General features: G+C 41.6%; 1 protein-coding gene across 14 annotated transcripts in view; it reads left to right on the forward strand.

The window, feature by feature from the left end:
- The first annotated feature begins 7076 nt into the window (after positions 1–7076).
- The window catches only part of PDS5B (PDS5 cohesin associated factor B), a 189252-nt gene continuing 179815 nt past the window's right edge, over positions 7077–16513 (forward strand). For 9 of the 14 annotated variants that reach the window (XR_010150640.1, XM_016925149.4, XM_016925151.4 and 6 more), the window contains exon 1: positions 7077–7344. Coding sequence is in view for 8 of the 14 variants with exons in the window: in XM_016925149.4 (XP_016780638.2) it covers positions 7133–7344 (212 nt within the window). In the remaining 6 variants the exon portion in view is untranslated. Of the gene's footprint in view, positions 7345–7948; positions 8173–16513 lie in introns of those variants that run through there. The other 5 variants (XM_054664881.2, XM_063792465.1, XM_063792466.1 and 2 more) reach the window with 5 other exon arrangements.

Genomic DNA, 16513 nt, shown 5'->3' on the forward strand with positions numbered 1-16513 from the left:
TAAATCCTAGATACTATATCACTTCATTTCTTTTTTTCTAAAAAAAATTATATATGCCATGTTTATCATTTGCATTTATATTTTCAAATTTATACTGAATTATAATGTTCATATAGAAAATGTGGTGCTCTCTAAACTTTCACAAACTGAGCACACTGGGTAACTAATAGCTAGATCAAGAAACAGAAGACTTTGTATTCAGTAAATTTTTCAACATAGCTATTGTACTACTATTGCAAAAAACAAACAATAATTCTTTAATATCATTAAATATCCAGTGTTCAAATTTCCAAATGTCTTATAAATGTCACAATTTATTTTTTTACAGTTTATTTTTTTGACTCAGGGTCCAAATAGGTACACACATTGCAACTGACTGATTGGTTAATCTCTTTTAATATTTAGGTTTCTCCTCCATCCCTCATTTATTTCTTCCTTGGAATTTATTTGTGTGAAAAACCAAAACATGTTCCTATGTATTTCTTGTAAATTGATACTTGTATCTAGAGGCTCTTTCATATTCAGTTTAGATTTTTATGGCAAGATGACTACATAGGTGCTGGTGTATTCCTCTGTCAGTGAACATCTAATGCTTTATTCTCTCTCTTTGTGATGCCAGCAGGTACATATGTTCAATGTCTGGATCAGTTATTTTCATTAGGGTTTTAAAAATAATAATATCCTACTTTTTACATTCCTTCTTCATTTGTTAGCTGGACTACTTCTGTTCACAGATTACTATTTGATTTTCCACTGGTACAGTCTGTACAGAGCAGGCAGGATAAATGATTGATTCTTTCCTTTATTTGTCAGTTTTAAAAATAATGAAATGGTTCATTAGCAACCTCCAACAGTGATTGTTTTTCTTTTTATTTATTTATTTATTTATTTATTTATTTATTTATTTATTGAGACGAAGTCTCGCTCTGTCTCCAGGCTGGAGTGCAATGGCGTGATCTCGGCTCACTGCATCTTCCACCTCCCGGGTTCAAGTAATTCTCCTACCTCAGCTTCCTGAGTAGCTGGGACTACAGGCATGTGCCACCATGCCCAGCTAATTTTTGTATCTTTTTAGTAGAGACGGGGTTTCACCATGTTGGCCAGGATGCTCTGGATCTCCTGACCTCATGATCCACCCGCCTTGGCCTCCCAAAGTGCTGGGATTACAGGCATGAGCCACCGTGCCTGGCCGAATGTTTTTAGTTTTAAGCTATATTATGAGTCATGGATTTAAATATATTTTGTGTGTTATAATTCATTATTGAACTACTCAACAATAGGGGTTCATTAAATAAGTCATAGCATAACTACACAATAAAATAGCATTACATAGCCACTAAAATAATAATATCAATGTGTATTTATTCACCAGAAAGTTATTTATATTTTATTTAAAACTTATTTTTAAAATATTAAATGCATGCTCATAGTATCAAAGGTATTACAGTGACAGATTTCTCTCTCACCTTTGTTCCCAAGTCACCTAGATTCCCATCTGGAAGTCCTCTACCTTTGTGTAACCCTGTATATTCTTCCAGAGATTTCTAGAGCTGATAGTTCACATGGTATTTATTATTGTGGCTGTATTGGTTGTTAAAAATAATGAAACACTTCTATAAGGTTGCTATACAGTTGGTTCCCTGAACCTACCCCTTCCTCCTTGGGCACCCAAACCCTTCCCTGCCACCCCCAAGACCTTGCCCATCATCCATCAATTGAAGAGTTAATGCTTCACACAGCAGGCAGCATATGTGGTCCTATTCAAGCTACAGCCAGTATCTGTTCTCATTGGTCCTTGCCTGTCCTGTACAGTTGCAAGTATTTTAATATTATCCTTGGAGATTTCTATGCCTTTAGGAGCAAATTTTATATTATAAAACATTATGTTTTATAAAACAAATCTAAATCTAAATATATGAATATAATATGTTCTGGACTGATATATACCAAAGCATTATAAGTAAATTTTTCTGGTGGCATAATTATGAGTGATCTTTTATTCTTTTTAATCTTAACTGCAGTTCCAGATTTCTCTATAATGGGCAGATTATTTACACAGCAAAAAATTAAAGTGTATCTCTAAACCAGTTTTATTTCATAAAAAAGAATGGGGATGTCAACATTTTTCAATAGCTCCATCTGCTGGCCGCTGAATAAAGCTAATTTTAAATATCAAGTTTTAACTAAATGAGACAGCCAGAAGAAATAGAATTCCTGTGTTAGAGCAAAGTATGCTTCCTACATATCCATGAAGAGTAAGTATTAGGAGTCAATTTACTTGGAATAAGAGGTGATACAAACTTGGTTCCATATAGAGTGAGCTACTACCCTATGCTCAAAAACAGGCTGCTTGCCTAGAACAGAAACGTGAAACTGAAAAATTGTTTTGGAGTTTTTGGCCATCTTACACTGGAATGCTGATTTTTAAATTAAAAAAAATTTTTTTTTGAGACAGAATCTTGTTCTGTTGCCGAGGGTGGAGTGCCGTGGTACGATCACTGCTCACTGGAACCTCTCCTCACGGGGCTCAAGTGATCCTCTCTCCTCAGCCTCCCGAGTAGCTGGAATTACAGGTGCATGCCACCATGCCCAGCTAACTATTTATTTTTTATAGAGGGAGGTCTTGCTATGTTGCCCAGGCTGGTTTCAAACTCCTGGGCTCAAGCTATCTGTCCACCTCAGCCTCCCAAAGTGCTGGGATTGCAGGAATGAGTTACCATGCCCGACCTGTAGATTTTTCAAACAGTGCAAAAGTAAATAACATTGATTAGTGATTGCATGTGAATATATGTGAAACATATTATATTGAAGGAATTTATACACCTTTGCACAAATATTCAAAGCAGCCGTCTAAATTCTCCTTTCTCATTCTCCTTACTTTTCAAGTGAAATTGCTCTTGGTTCCATATCTCTTTATTATTTCCAGAAGTTAAACTGATGATAAATGCTTTCTTAAACCCAAATCTCTCTTTGGATGATAATGCAAGCTACAATATTTTGTGTAAAAATTTCTGACATCTATCTTTGGAACTCTTTAAAAAAGTTAGATGTATCAAATATATTCCAATATAGTTTCTGAAGATCTAGTTTACGGAAATTTCCCAGATGATTCTGGTATTCTTCCACTCCACTCCAGTTAAGAACCGCTGCCCTGGGACTGTAGATGAATGTGGCATCCTTTCAGGAATATTTGCATTGTAAAGAGGATCACAGGATGGGCACAGTGCCTCATGCAGGGGATTGATTGTGGAGGGAGAAATTTGAGGCACCAGGGGCTGAGTCTTGGATGAGGGTGAAGGAAACGAGCCCGTATACCATCTCTCAGCAGTAGTGATGTCATGAATGAAGGATCAACTTCAGGGGCTTGGAGTTTATCAAAATGCCTCACCTGTTTGCCTAATGCCTAAAATATCACAAAGCTAATTTCTGTTGGGCTTAGTTTCTCCTAATGGATACGAATGGGTTAGTTTTTTTTTTTTTTTTTTGAGATGGAGTCTCGCTCGGTTGTCTAGGCTGGAGTGCAGTGGTGCGATCTCTGCTCACTGCAACCTCCCCCTACCGGGTTCAAGCAATTCTCTGCCTCAGGCTCCCAAGTAGCTGGGATTACAGGCACCTGCCACCACACCTGGCTAATTTTTGTCTTTTTAGTAGAGACGGGGTTTCACCATCTTGGCCAGGCTGGTCCTGAACTCCTGACCTCGTGATCCACCTGCCTCGGCCTCCCAAAGTGCTGGATTACAGGCGTGAGCCACCAAGCCCTGCCTAACTTTTTCAAGTAACACAACCACATTCCAACATGTTTCCTGAGAATCCAATGCCTTAACCCAATAAATTAGTCTAGTGGGAATTTCAGCACTGTTGCAGGCTAACAGGGATCGTATTTTTGTCTTGACTAGCCTTTGGGACATACCTTGAATTATGTTGAACAGGTAATGTTTGTCTAGGTAGGGCCCAGTCTTATCATTTACTAATTAGCTGCCCAGTGTGCTCTACTATGTATAATATGATAAACATTTCACCACATTTTGGAAACCATGCTGTAGTGCAGCAAGGCTGTACTCAAAATGCAGTAGGGGCCATAGGGGTATATTTAGGACTGTCCAGGTTAATTGTGTGCATTCCTGATGTCTTTCAACTTCCTAACCTCAAATTTGGACTCTATTAAAAAAAGCCCAGGTAACTCAAATATGAGTGATGTGGCAGGCTGAATAATGGTCCCCTTACAATATCCATGTCGTAATCCCCAAACCTTTGAATATGTTATGTTACATGGCAAAGGGGAATAAAGGTCACTAATCAATGGACCTTAAATTAGAGATTATCCAAGTGGGCCCAATATAATCACAAGAGTATTAAAAGTGGATGAGGGAGTCAGAGGAAGAGCTGCGGTGACAAAAGCAGGTCAGAGAGACGCCATGGAGCTGGCTTTGCGGATGGAGGAAGGAGGATATGAGCCAAGGGATCTGGGCAGCCTCTAGAAGAAGGAAATAGTAAGAAAATGGATTCTCCTTTGGAGCCTCCAGAAAGACACACAGCCCTGACAACACCTTGATTTTAGCCCAGCGAGATACCTGTCAAACTTCTGCACTCCAGTAAGACAATAAGTTTGTGCTCTTTTAAGCCACCAACTTTGTGATAATTTGTTATAGTGACAAAGTAAAATTAGTAGAGGTGGGAACTACATTTGTGGTTATTCATAATCAAAGACAATTCTCCTAACCATTTCTGTATAAAACCAGCATTTGGACATAATTCCCACATAATTTGTCTTTCTTGGTGTAGAAAGCATTCACAACTGAGTTTTGAGTGGTTCACACTCTTAACTGTCTTAAACAATGTTGTGTTATGTTGCTCCTAATCAATTGCAACTTGGCTATTTTTAAAAATCCCAAACACAGAAGATTATTTTTGTTCAAATATCAACTTTAGATTTTAGTTTTCCCAAACAATATTGTTTTAAATGAAGGTTTATATTACTGATTTCTGTAAAGCCACTTGCAGTCATATAAAAGTATGCCCTTTTGTTAGAAACTATGCCTCATTAAAGCTTTAGGGTTTTTCCTCTGTCTGTCCTAATGGTAATTGCCCCATTGACCCTTACAATGTAGCTATTTTGAAGGCTATCTCCTTTCTGCCCACTCTTTTCTTGGGCTTAATCCTGTGGTGTTAGCAGCCTAACGTGGGCAATATGTATTCCGGGCCTCATTGAAATTCAAGGCATCATTTTATAAGAGAGAGGGTTAATGGTGAAACTGGCAAAACTGCTCACAAAGTTGACGTGACACCTTCAGCCCTTTCAGGACTCACTGCCATATACAAGATGTAGAGTGACATTCTTAAACAATTCATACATCCAATAAAATATTTACTGAGGCTTCCAGGTGTCATATAATGGGGATAAGAGCACTGAATAATTTATACAAAAACTCTTAGCTGGGCATGGTGGCTCACGCCTGTAATCCCAGCACTTTGGGAGGCTGAGGCAGGCAGATCACGAGGTCAGGAGATCGAGACCATCCTGGCCAACATGGTGAAACTCTGTCTCTACTAAGAATTACAAAAAATTAGCTGAGAGTGGTGGTGTGTGCCTGTAGTCCCAGCTGCTTGGGAGGCTGAGGCAGGGGAATTGCGTGAACTCAAGAAGGAGGTTGCAGCGAGCCAAGATCGCGCCACTGCACTCCAGCTTGGCGACAGATCAAGACTCCATCTCAAAAAAAAAAAAAAAAAAAAAAAAGAAAGAAAAAAGAAAAAAAAAATTCTTGCTTTCATCCTGGCTTTCTTCTGAAACTTTCTGGCTTCCTGGCTTTGGAGGTTTGGGAATTGAAGAAAATAAAGTAAAAAAGATAATAAAAACAACCAAAGAGGAAAGGTTTTTCTAGATCTAGACATCCTACTCTCCCATACAAGATTTATGTTGATGGAACAACGATGTAAAATAAGAAAATTCCTGAGATAATTTTAAAAAGAGGGCAGAAAAAACTCATAGTAGACTTCATCGAGGAATGTATAAAATGGGCAGAACCTGGAGTATTCAGTGGCAAAATCTTGGACATAGGAATACAGTAACACAACATATTGGTCTAGCAAGCACTGGAGGAGACTGAGGCGGAATTGTCCAGGGAATCCCACAAAAATGGAAATGAAGAGGTCTCAGTATCTCTAGGTGCCCGGGTCCGATGGAATCCCGATGTACATACCTTTTCTAACACAGTAGCATTAGTTTATATATCAGCATTACCTCTCTTTTGTTTCAGTTGATAAGTATCCTACTGTAATCCATTCATTCACCCTTTGCTTGTTCATTGTTGAAACAAATTCTCCCTGGAACAAAATTCTAGTAACCAAATACATCATATCGAGGGAAACTTCCTTACAGCAGGGATGGTATTAAAGTAAAAAGAGGAGGAAGTCCCTTCTTCAGCTCTGGCAGGGACCTGGCTGGGGAGGAAACCTTCCCGCAAGGTAGGTGATCTGCTGTGGTGACCAGGCTAAACCCACTCTACAGCTGCAGGAGGGACTGGCATCCCTTAGAGGTGAAGAGGGGAGGAGACCCACCTCCTGGAATGTGTCCCTGTGGTCTCCAGATGATTTCTTCCTCTAATAAGGACAATTCTGCCAAAGGAATGGAATGCTTCGTCACAGGCTCAATTACTCTGTGTCTTCGCCAGCCTACCACCTATAAACAATTCCTCAAATTAGGAAAGCGGGGAGATTTAATAAAGACATAACACGTAAAGTGTAGGAAAACTATTTGTATGGCATTCCGAGACGACTAGGTCAGAGTTAACAAGTAAGGAGCAAAGTAGTTAATAATACCAATTCTGTTTACCCATCACAACACCTGTGCTGAATGTCAGGGTTTAAAAAAATCTCCCAACCTTTATCTAAAAAGATAGGGCTACGTAACAATCGGTGTGGTTTTTGTCGGTAGAGGTCTAGGAAGCCGCAAGAGTAGTGGACGCCTTGACAGCTGCCCGTCTCGCGGGCCAGGCGGCGGCGTGCCCGTGTGACTGCGTGCGCGCGGACGGGGCGGGGCTGAGGAGGGACGTGCGCGCGCGCGGACGGGGCGGGGTGGAGCTCGGAGGGCGGACGCGCGCGGGGCCGTCTGGTCGGCAGGGGGCGCTGCGCACCCATGCCGCGCTCTGCCTGCCCCCGGGTGCTGTCCGCGGCGGTTCGATTGGAGCAGCCGCCGAAGAGCGCTTGGCGCCATTTTGAAGCGGAGAGGAGGAGGAACGGCAGGGCTGGCTGCGGAAGGGGGGGGGGGAGAAGGCGATTGGATGCGGCGGCGGCGGCGGATCCCGGAGAGCCCCGGAGTGAGAGGAGTAGCGAGTCGGCAACCCGGAGGTAGGAAACAATTCAGTTAACGGAAAGAAAATGTCTCTCTTCTCTGGCTGCGGCGCTCCATTTTTCAGCGGCCGCCACTGCCGCTGTGTGCGTGTGTGTGTGTGTGTGTGTGTGGCAGGGCTGAAGCGCCGCTCGCCTGGGTGCCAGGCGCGACTCGCCTCCCGGCATCGGGGGCTGCAGCGGGTGGCTGCCTGGCGGTGGCCCGGGGCGGGGGTCGCGGGGCGCGGGCCGGCTGCGCGGTGGGGGTGGGGAGGGCCCCGCGGCCGGCGCGCGCCTCCACGCCGCGGGCTCTGCCGCAGCCTCTGGAAATTAAACTTGCCGCTCTGATCCCGGCCGGGGCGGCGGCGGCGGCGGGCGGTGACCTTGCGCGCGGGCGGGGGTCCCGGGGCCGCCCGGCCGCCCGCGCCCTCCCGCCGCCGCCGTCGCCGCCGCCGCGCCCCTCCCCCCGCGCCCCGGCCGGCGGGCGGCTGTTTCCCGGGCGGCAGGCGGGCGGCGCGGTGCTCCTGTTGAATCCTCCCGCGGGCGGGCTTCTCCCCCTTCCGGGCGAGGGGCGGGCGGGGACCGCGGGTCGGGGCCGCGGGCGCTCTCGCCCCCGCCGCCGGGTCCCCGCGCGCCGCCTGGTCTCCGCTTCGGGCCAGGGGACGGGCTGAGCGTGACATTTTTGCACTGTCCCTCGCCGCTCGCCGGATGGAAATCGCGCTCACCGCGCCACCCCGAGTGGTCCCCCAGCAGCCAGTTGAGGAAGAGCCCAGCGCTGGCGTGGAGGGACTCCTCCCAGGCGACAACTGGGTTCTAGCTTTCCTTTCAGAAGGAACAGCGGGGAAAATGGTGTGCAATTGTGACTCGTTATTGTTTTTGCACTGTTATTTTAATGTTACTTTAAAAGTTTTCGGTCCGGAGAAAAACCTTGTTTGTTGTCGTTGCTGCTACTGCTGTTGGTTTTTGGTAGAGACGTGAAAGCTAACTCTTAAGTAGCTCGACAGTTATTTTGGACGAATGACTGAAACCAGAAACGCCGCCCCTCGCCTTCGGAACTGCAGGCTGCTGCGTTCCTTGCCGCGGACGGGGCGAGCTCCGGGAAGGGTTGGTAGAACAGCTACCCACCCACTCCACGCGCGTCTTCAACAGCCTCTCTCCCCCAGCGAGGGTTAACCCTTTTTTATGTCGAAGAAAGTGCTTCTCGTACTTTTAATAAGAGGTGATGGATGGGCAGTGGTGCCCAGACTGATCCTACCCTGTTGATGAAATAGTTTCGAAAACTTTGGGTATAGCCTTAATTTAGAGGGTTGGTCTGCGGTGTGGAGAGAGTTGGGTAATCCTATACTATCTTCCTAATGAACTTCAAAAACTCAAGTTGTGTTTACACACAGGAGGCGAGCTGTAAATAAATCGTAATTACCCAATGCTTGAACGGCAGTGTAGTCATTGTTCTCAGTTAACACATCCCGAGTTCCCAGACAGAACGTTTTTTATATTAACTCATGTAGTGGTCAGGTAAAGTAGTTAAAAGCCACAAATATGGACTTGAAAGACAGCTCTTTATGCAGTACACATGTCTGAGATGTTCGCATCTTTAGGGACAATAAAATGAGTATTCAATGGTGTATGCAGGTCAGTTCGTGGAACAATTAATCTTGTATCTCATGGTGATAGCAGAAAACCTAATTAAAATTTATAGTGCTGAATATGTAGGTGAAAATTACATGGGACCTTTTATGTGAAGATAGATTTAGTCTCAGAAACTTAACTGTAAAAACACATCTTAAGAACATTATTCCTTAGAAATAAAATTTGTACTTAATATACATTTACAAATATGTATAACAAGGTGCACTTTAGACTTTATAAAAATTACCAAAATAGTGACTTTTTCCTCCTTTTTCTGATGGTTTTAAAAATTGTTCTCAGCTGGCGTTTACTTCAAGGTATATTTTAAATGGGAAGGTAGTGTTTGTCTTGGCCTTTTTCTTTTTTTCTTTTCTCCTTGTTTCGGTTAAGGCTGATTTTCCCTATATTAACTTTTCTTTTACAGCAGCTTTTGTTACTCTTGTAGGCTTTGTTCTCTCGTGTTATGTCTCTCCCCTCTCCCCATGTTAGAGAGAGATGTGGTGATGATAGTGATTCTTGTTATGTGATGTTTGTATTAAGCTTATTTGTAATAAGATTCTACCGAGTTGGCTGTTGGATGAAAGTTGTTTAAATTGTTCTGCAGCTTTGTTTAACGAAGTAACATTTTGAGCAGTAGGCTTTATCAATAATTTGTTAGGCCTAAGATAAAGTGATACTCTGTATTAGGCAGGGCTTGCCCTGGAGAGGGGTGCAATGGTAGAAAATACCCAAAACTTTGTGGGGAAGGAATATTTCGGGAAGTTGTATTCTTTCTGCTTTACCTCTTGGGAAATTTAGAGACTGCCTTAGAACTAACAGGAGTGCTCAGTATGATTTGGCATACGGACTCTTGAATGACATGGACTGTATATAACGTATATTGGAAAAGAATACATTTGTGTTTCCTCTGTTAGTGTTAGAGAGCAACAAGAAAACTTGAGGATGATCTCCAACTCACTTATACATGAGAAATTAGGTTCAGATTTTAATTTCATTGATTTATCTGAGGTCACAGTCATATTCATATGGTGGAATTGGGGCAGCCCTTAGATATCCTGGAAGCTTAGAAGTTTCCCCATTGTCTTTTTTTGTTCTATTCAGGATTTAGCAATATTTATTAATAAAAATTCAGGGTAGCACATTACCCTCCATCCCCTTCTCACCTTTTTATTCATTTAACCAAGAATAAAGTTTTGTGGTTAGCCATCTGTTTCAGCGTCTGGTTTTTTAATAATTTCTGTTTAGGATTCAGTCCATTTAGGTTGTCTCAGAAGATAGCCTCTTGTAGGTCTCTGTCTCCGGGAGCCGTCTTTCTTTATGTAACATTACTTGACATGGCATTTATTTATTCTTTGTGAAACTTCTAAGAGTAATTTGGGAAAGTTAGTATTGACCTTTGTTTTGTTACAGGATATAGTGCGTGCATGAGTATGCGTGTATTTTTTCATTTTTAAACTCAGTTTGCTACACAAGTCATCTGTCACTTCTAGTTACAATAGGCGTTTTACTTGGTTTTCGTATTCCTGTTCGGGAATGTTAAAGATTCCAAAAATACTTAGTTTAAAAACAAGCCCAGTAGTTTCTCTGAGAGTGTATTTACTTTTTAAGTTTAAGAAGCTGCCAAATGGTTCGCAATTCTGACTCCTTGGAGAGTAGAGGTAAGAAGTCCTTTCCTCACACTGTTCTGTTATAACCACCTGATTCTAACCATTTCCCCCCATTACTTGAAAAAGCTTTTAGAATCCTTTCTCATTAATTAGTTCAGAATTAAGAATAAATTTGCTGTGTTGAGACTGTAATTGTTTTAGCTGGCATGAGTGATCGTGCACAGTGAAAAAATCATGATAAAACTTAGATGAATAAAATTTAGTTGTTCAAATCTTAAAGCCTTTGAGGTTTAAAAAGTATAATCATTGTGTTCTAATAATTAGACATTAATAATTAGTAATTAAAAATACTTGGTTTAGCTATGTAAAACTTAAAAGCTAACAGGCTTGGGGGAAAGACTGATTAAAGTAAGAAACTATTTTGAGGCATCTTTTTAAGGACTAAAAGTATTCCACTAGCCTGCCATTCTCTTTTTTGACAGATAATTACCTGATTCAATTAAAATGAACAGGTACAAAACTTCCATATACATACAGTACCAGGGATGATGCACTAAACAGGACTGAAGACACCCTGTCTTATAGAAGTGCAGAGTAGTGGTTGGCCATCCACAGCAAGGTGATGAGAGCTGAGACAGACCAGAGAGTAGGATCTCTGCTGTTACTTAGTTCCGAAGGAGCAGGCCCTCCTTCCTTTTCAGTGACAGTTGAGGTTGCTCTTTTTATGTGGGAGAGTGAAATTAGCCAAGATTAGATCCCATAAGGAGAAGGAGGGGCTCTTATAACCAAGACCATTGTCTTTCTCTAGAAGAGGATGGTTAGGGACCTGAAAAGAAATGAAATTTTGTGTTTCCTTAGGTAGGATAGGATTCTTTCTCCTCAGAGGTGATTTTAGGGAATTAATTGAAGATATTTTAAAGGAAAGCTCCATATCCCCAAAATATTATTTAGTAGCTGAAGTTCTACCAGGTAGTTTCAGTTAGCTTTCAGATATGGGATGCTTTGGGTTGGGTGTGGGGGTTAGAGTTGCAGGGGCAAGTTGCAGGGGCAAGATGCTGGGCAAATTGCAGGGGTGAGAGTTGCAGGCCTTAAGTACTCTATTAGGGGAATAGAGTACCTAAAGAATTGTGTATTTTAAGTTAAAAGTTATACAGGTATATGGTAAAAAAAAAAAAAAAATTAATGGTACAGAGAGTAAAAAATGTTACTTTTCTCCTCCCTCCACAGGTAATCCACTGTTAACAGTTTCTTAAAAATTTACTTTAAAAAAAATTGTACAAAGAGTATTGTTATACTGTTGTACTGTAATTTACTATTTTATTTATTTATTTTATTATTATTATTATTTTTTGAGATGGAGTCTCGCTCTGTTGCCCAGACTGGAGTGCAGTGGGGCAATCTTGGCTCAGCACAACCTACACCTCCTGGGTTCAAGTGATTCTCCTGCCTCAGCCTCCTGAGTAACTGGGACTACAGGCGTGTGCCACCATGCCCAGATAATTTTTGTATTTTTAGTAGAGACTGTGTTGGCCAGGCTGGTCTCAAACTCCTGACCTCGTGATCCGCCCGCCTCGGCCTCCCAAAGTGCTGAGATTACAGGCATGAGCCACCACGTCCGGCCTACTGTTTTATTTTTTAACTGTGATTTACTTTTTTCCTTAATTAAGTCACAAGCTCTTTTCATACTGGCACATACAGATCAACATAATTAAGAAATAATAAGAATATTTTATTATAACATAATTTATTTTTTCTGACTCCTGTTGAGTAGTAGTACTACGTTGTAATAGTTTACATTGACCAGCAGTGTATGAGAATGCCTGTGACATGTATTTACCAACATTGGACTTTAAAAAACTATATTGCCAATTTGATATATGAAATTTGTCTTGTTTTGGGTTTGTATTTCTTTGTGAGTGAAGGTAAACATTTGTTTATATGCTTATTAGGGGGAGGCCATTTGCAACATATTCTTTAATCAAGTGGTTTAATGCTAGTTTAATTTACTTGCTGCCCCCACCACCTACCTTCACCCTTACCTAAGAGCTAAGATGGTCTGAGAGAAGTGGGACTTTTAGAAGAGGAAAAATATTTTGGGGCTCATGGCACCTTGATGGGGAGCAATGCTCTGAATGGAGAGGCTACAGCACCTGGCTTTGAACAACTCTGGGTCAGTATGAGAGTATTGAAAGCCCTTGACTTGGTGTAAACATAAGGTAGAAGAGAAGCTGAAGCGACACACAGGAAGGGAGATTTGAGAGTCAGGGCAAATAAATTTTGTATAGAGTCAACCCCACCTTGTACCATCTGCTTATCCTGTCTCATCACTTCTCCCTCCCACCTTCAACTATCATTTCATTTTTATTCATACTGTCATTTGGTTTTCTCCTCTTTTCCTGTCAGGCATGGCAGCCTAGACCTGGGTATTTCAAATGCCCCAGAGATGAGGGGTGCTTAGTTTTTGGTTTTCTTTTTTTTGAGACGGAGTTTCGCACTTGTTGCACAGGCCGGAATGCAGTGGTGCGATCTCGGCTCACTGCAGCCTCGGCCTTGGCAGGTTCAAGCGATTCTCCTGCCTCAGCCTTCTGAGTAGCTGGGACTACAAGTGCACGCCACCACGTCCAGCTAATTTTTTGCATTTTTAATAGAGACAGGGTTTCACCATGTTGGCCAGGCTGGTCTCGAACTCCTGGCCTCAGGTGATCTGCCCGCCTTGGCCTCTCAAAGTGCTGGAATTACAGGCGTGAGCCACTGTGCCTGGCCTAAGTAGAAGCTCTTGAGCACTTTTTCCCCCTCTGTCTCTTTGGTACTATTCCTTTCAGCTTTCGACTCTCCTAGCCTTCTGGGGTAACATAAATAGGTCAAGTCTTTATAGCTGTAGTTGGAATTCGGAAGGTCACTGGCATTTAAGACTTGAACATAGGAGCATATATCACAATATATGCTCCTATGATATATCAGGATGTGATGCTTGATAAGTGGGGTCCCTTTCTAAGGAATGCAGAAGAGCATGGTGGTTAATTTAAGCATATAGACTTAAGAGTCAAGACAGCTTGGGTTTTTATCTCCTCTAGCTAAATGAGCAATTACCTAATCTTACTAAATCTCAACTTCTTAATCTGAACAGTGGGACTAACAGCAGAAACCTCATTTTTAAAAGCAGCTTTATTGAGATACAACTCACATACCATAATCCATTGAAAATACACAATTCATTATTTTTTAGGATACTCATAGGTTTGTGCAACCATCATCACAGTCTGATTTTGGAACATTTTTGTCTTCTGTGAAAAACGCCAAACCAAATGTAAATGAGTAGAGCCATTACGGAGAATATTATGGGGGCTCCTCAAGAGGTGAGAAGGGATAGAGAGAGGTTGGCTAAAGGCTACAAAATTTAGCTAGATAGGAAGAATAAGTTCTAGTGTTGTACTGGGTGACTACAGCTGACCCTTGAACAGCGAAGGGGTTAGGGGCACCAACCGCTGTGTAGTTGGAACTCCACATATAACTTTTATTTCTCTAAACTTTGGTAGTAATAGCCTACTGTTGATTGAAAGCCTTACTGATAACATAAACAGTTAACACATGGAGTGCAGTGGCACGATCTCGGCTCACTGCAACCTCTGCCTCATGGGTTCAAGCGACTCTCATGTCTCAGCCTCTGGAGTAGCTGGGATTACAGGCACCTGCCACCACGCCCGGCTAATTTTTATATTTTTGGTGGAGACGGGGTTTCGCCATGTTGGCCAGACTGGTCTTGAACTACTGACCTCAGGTGATCCGCCCGCCTTGGCCTCCCAAAGTGCTTGGATTACAGATGTGAGCCACTACGCCTGGCCTCCATTCTGTATTCTTAAAGCAAGCTAGAGAGAAGACAATGTTATTAAGAAAATTATAAGGAAGGAAAATATATTTGCTATTCATTAAGTGGAAGTGGATCATCGTAAAGGTCTTCAGCCTTCTTGTCTTCCTGTTGAGTAGGTTGAAGAGAAGGAGGAAAAGGAAGGATTAGTCTTGTTGTCTCGAGGGTGGCAAGGTGGAAGAGAGAGAGGAGGTGGAAGAGGAGGCAGGAGAGGGAGGCACACTGTAACTTTTACTGAAAAAAATCCATGTATAAGTGAACCTGCACAGTTCAAACCTGTGTTGTTGTTACATATTTTCAACTAGCTAGAAGAGAGGCTTTTGAATGTTCCCAACACAAATAAATGATAAATGTTTGAAGTGATGGATATGTTAATTACCCCGATTTGATCATTACACATTGTATGTGTTGAAGTATCACCATGTAACCCACAAACATGTACAATTATATGCTGGTTAAAAAGCATAAAAATAAAACCCCCGAACCTACTAGCTGTCACTTCCCATCACCCCTTATTTCTTTAGTGTTTGGGATAAGCCAGGTCAAATGCTTAGGTTGGTGCCAGAATGTAAGTACACAGAAAAAAAGCAGTTATAACTTTTTGCAGGGAGACTATGTGTGGCAAAGTCCATTTACATAGTTTTAGAGAATGCAAAAATGGGATAATTACTGAATGGATGTTTGCATACTTCCATACTGTGCAAGGATGTGGTGCACAGTGCTGGCTAGAGATACAAAGATGAAAGATATTCAATCAAGAGATGTATATTCAAGTGGGAGGAAAGAGGCTGGTATAAAAATACTTATAAAACAAGCCAGAGTATAGTTAGTGCCTTCAGGAAGGGCTCAATACAATATTTGGAATTGGAAACTTGACAAATGGAGATTAGTCATGTTACTCTGAGAGTATAGGAACTATGAAAAAATTCTTGAAGGAGCAACCATTTTGACCAAGTCTTAGATGATGGAAAGATGGGATTTCTGGCTTTAATGAAGAGTAAAGAATGCAATGCTTTTTGAAGTCTTAAATTATTTGTTTTTGTACCCTCATGCTGCTGCCAGATGATTGCCTCTGGAAGCTATTCCTACACCTTTTTTTGATGTTTCTAATCTGTTATGAACCTGGGGGACTAAATTAGTAAATAATCTTCTAGTGAGAGCCTGATGTCTGTTTGAAAAGGATACCAATATATGGTCTTACGCTGTCGTTTTGATATAGTTGCTTTTTTAGTTTATTCTGTGGGTCTTGGTTTCATCCCTGTTAATTGGTCTTACAGAATAAGTAATTCCTAGATAAATTAGCCTCATATACATGTCTTCTTCTCCAAGGCTTCTAGTAACAACTATGTCCCCTGACCATTCTCCTGAATTTCCCATCTTCTTTTTCTAGTGCACTGTTGGACACAACACCTCCAGTACAATATATCCCAAACTGATCTACCTTCTCTTACTCTTTAACATCTTTCCAACTTGTACCTTGATTAATAACAGATTTCTTTCTTAAAAAAAAAAATGTTGTAGGGGATGACATGACTAGGTTTATCATCATGCTAGAAACCTGGGAGTCATCTTGACTTCTCCGTCTCCCCTACCTCTCACATTACATAAGTTACCAAATCCTGTTGATTCTGATATAGTATTTTTAAAGGTTATTATTATTTTAAATTATATGCACATATATACTCCAAAAGTAAGACGGCAAAAAGAAAAAAGATACACAATAAAAAAACTCTCATTCCTTCCCCATTTGCCTCATTCCTAGACTCCTACAAAAGTTTATATATGTTAATGTTATGTTATATCCTTCTGGGGGTTTAAAAACACAACTATATAGAAGGAACCACATACTTAAACAAATAGGAACACACAGCATGGGATTTCCACAATAGAGGTATACACAGAGTCTGTGAGAAGGAGAAAGAACCACCATGCATTCCCTAAAAGAAGAGTTAGGTATTGGAAAAACCTTCCTATTAGGTCCTGAATAGAAGATGAAAAGGAGAACTTTGGACACGTGAATAAACCAAACTGAGCTGTTAATAAGCAGAGAACTATCAATTAGACACAGAGACAAAGGGTCTAACAATAG

This window comes from Pan troglodytes, chromosome 14 (genome assembly GCF_028858775.2).
Source record: "Pan troglodytes isolate AG18354 chromosome 14, NHGRI_mPanTro3-v2.0_pri, whole genome shotgun sequence".
Classification (NCBI taxonomy): domain Eukaryota; kingdom Metazoa; phylum Chordata; class Mammalia; order Primates; family Hominidae; genus Pan; species Pan troglodytes.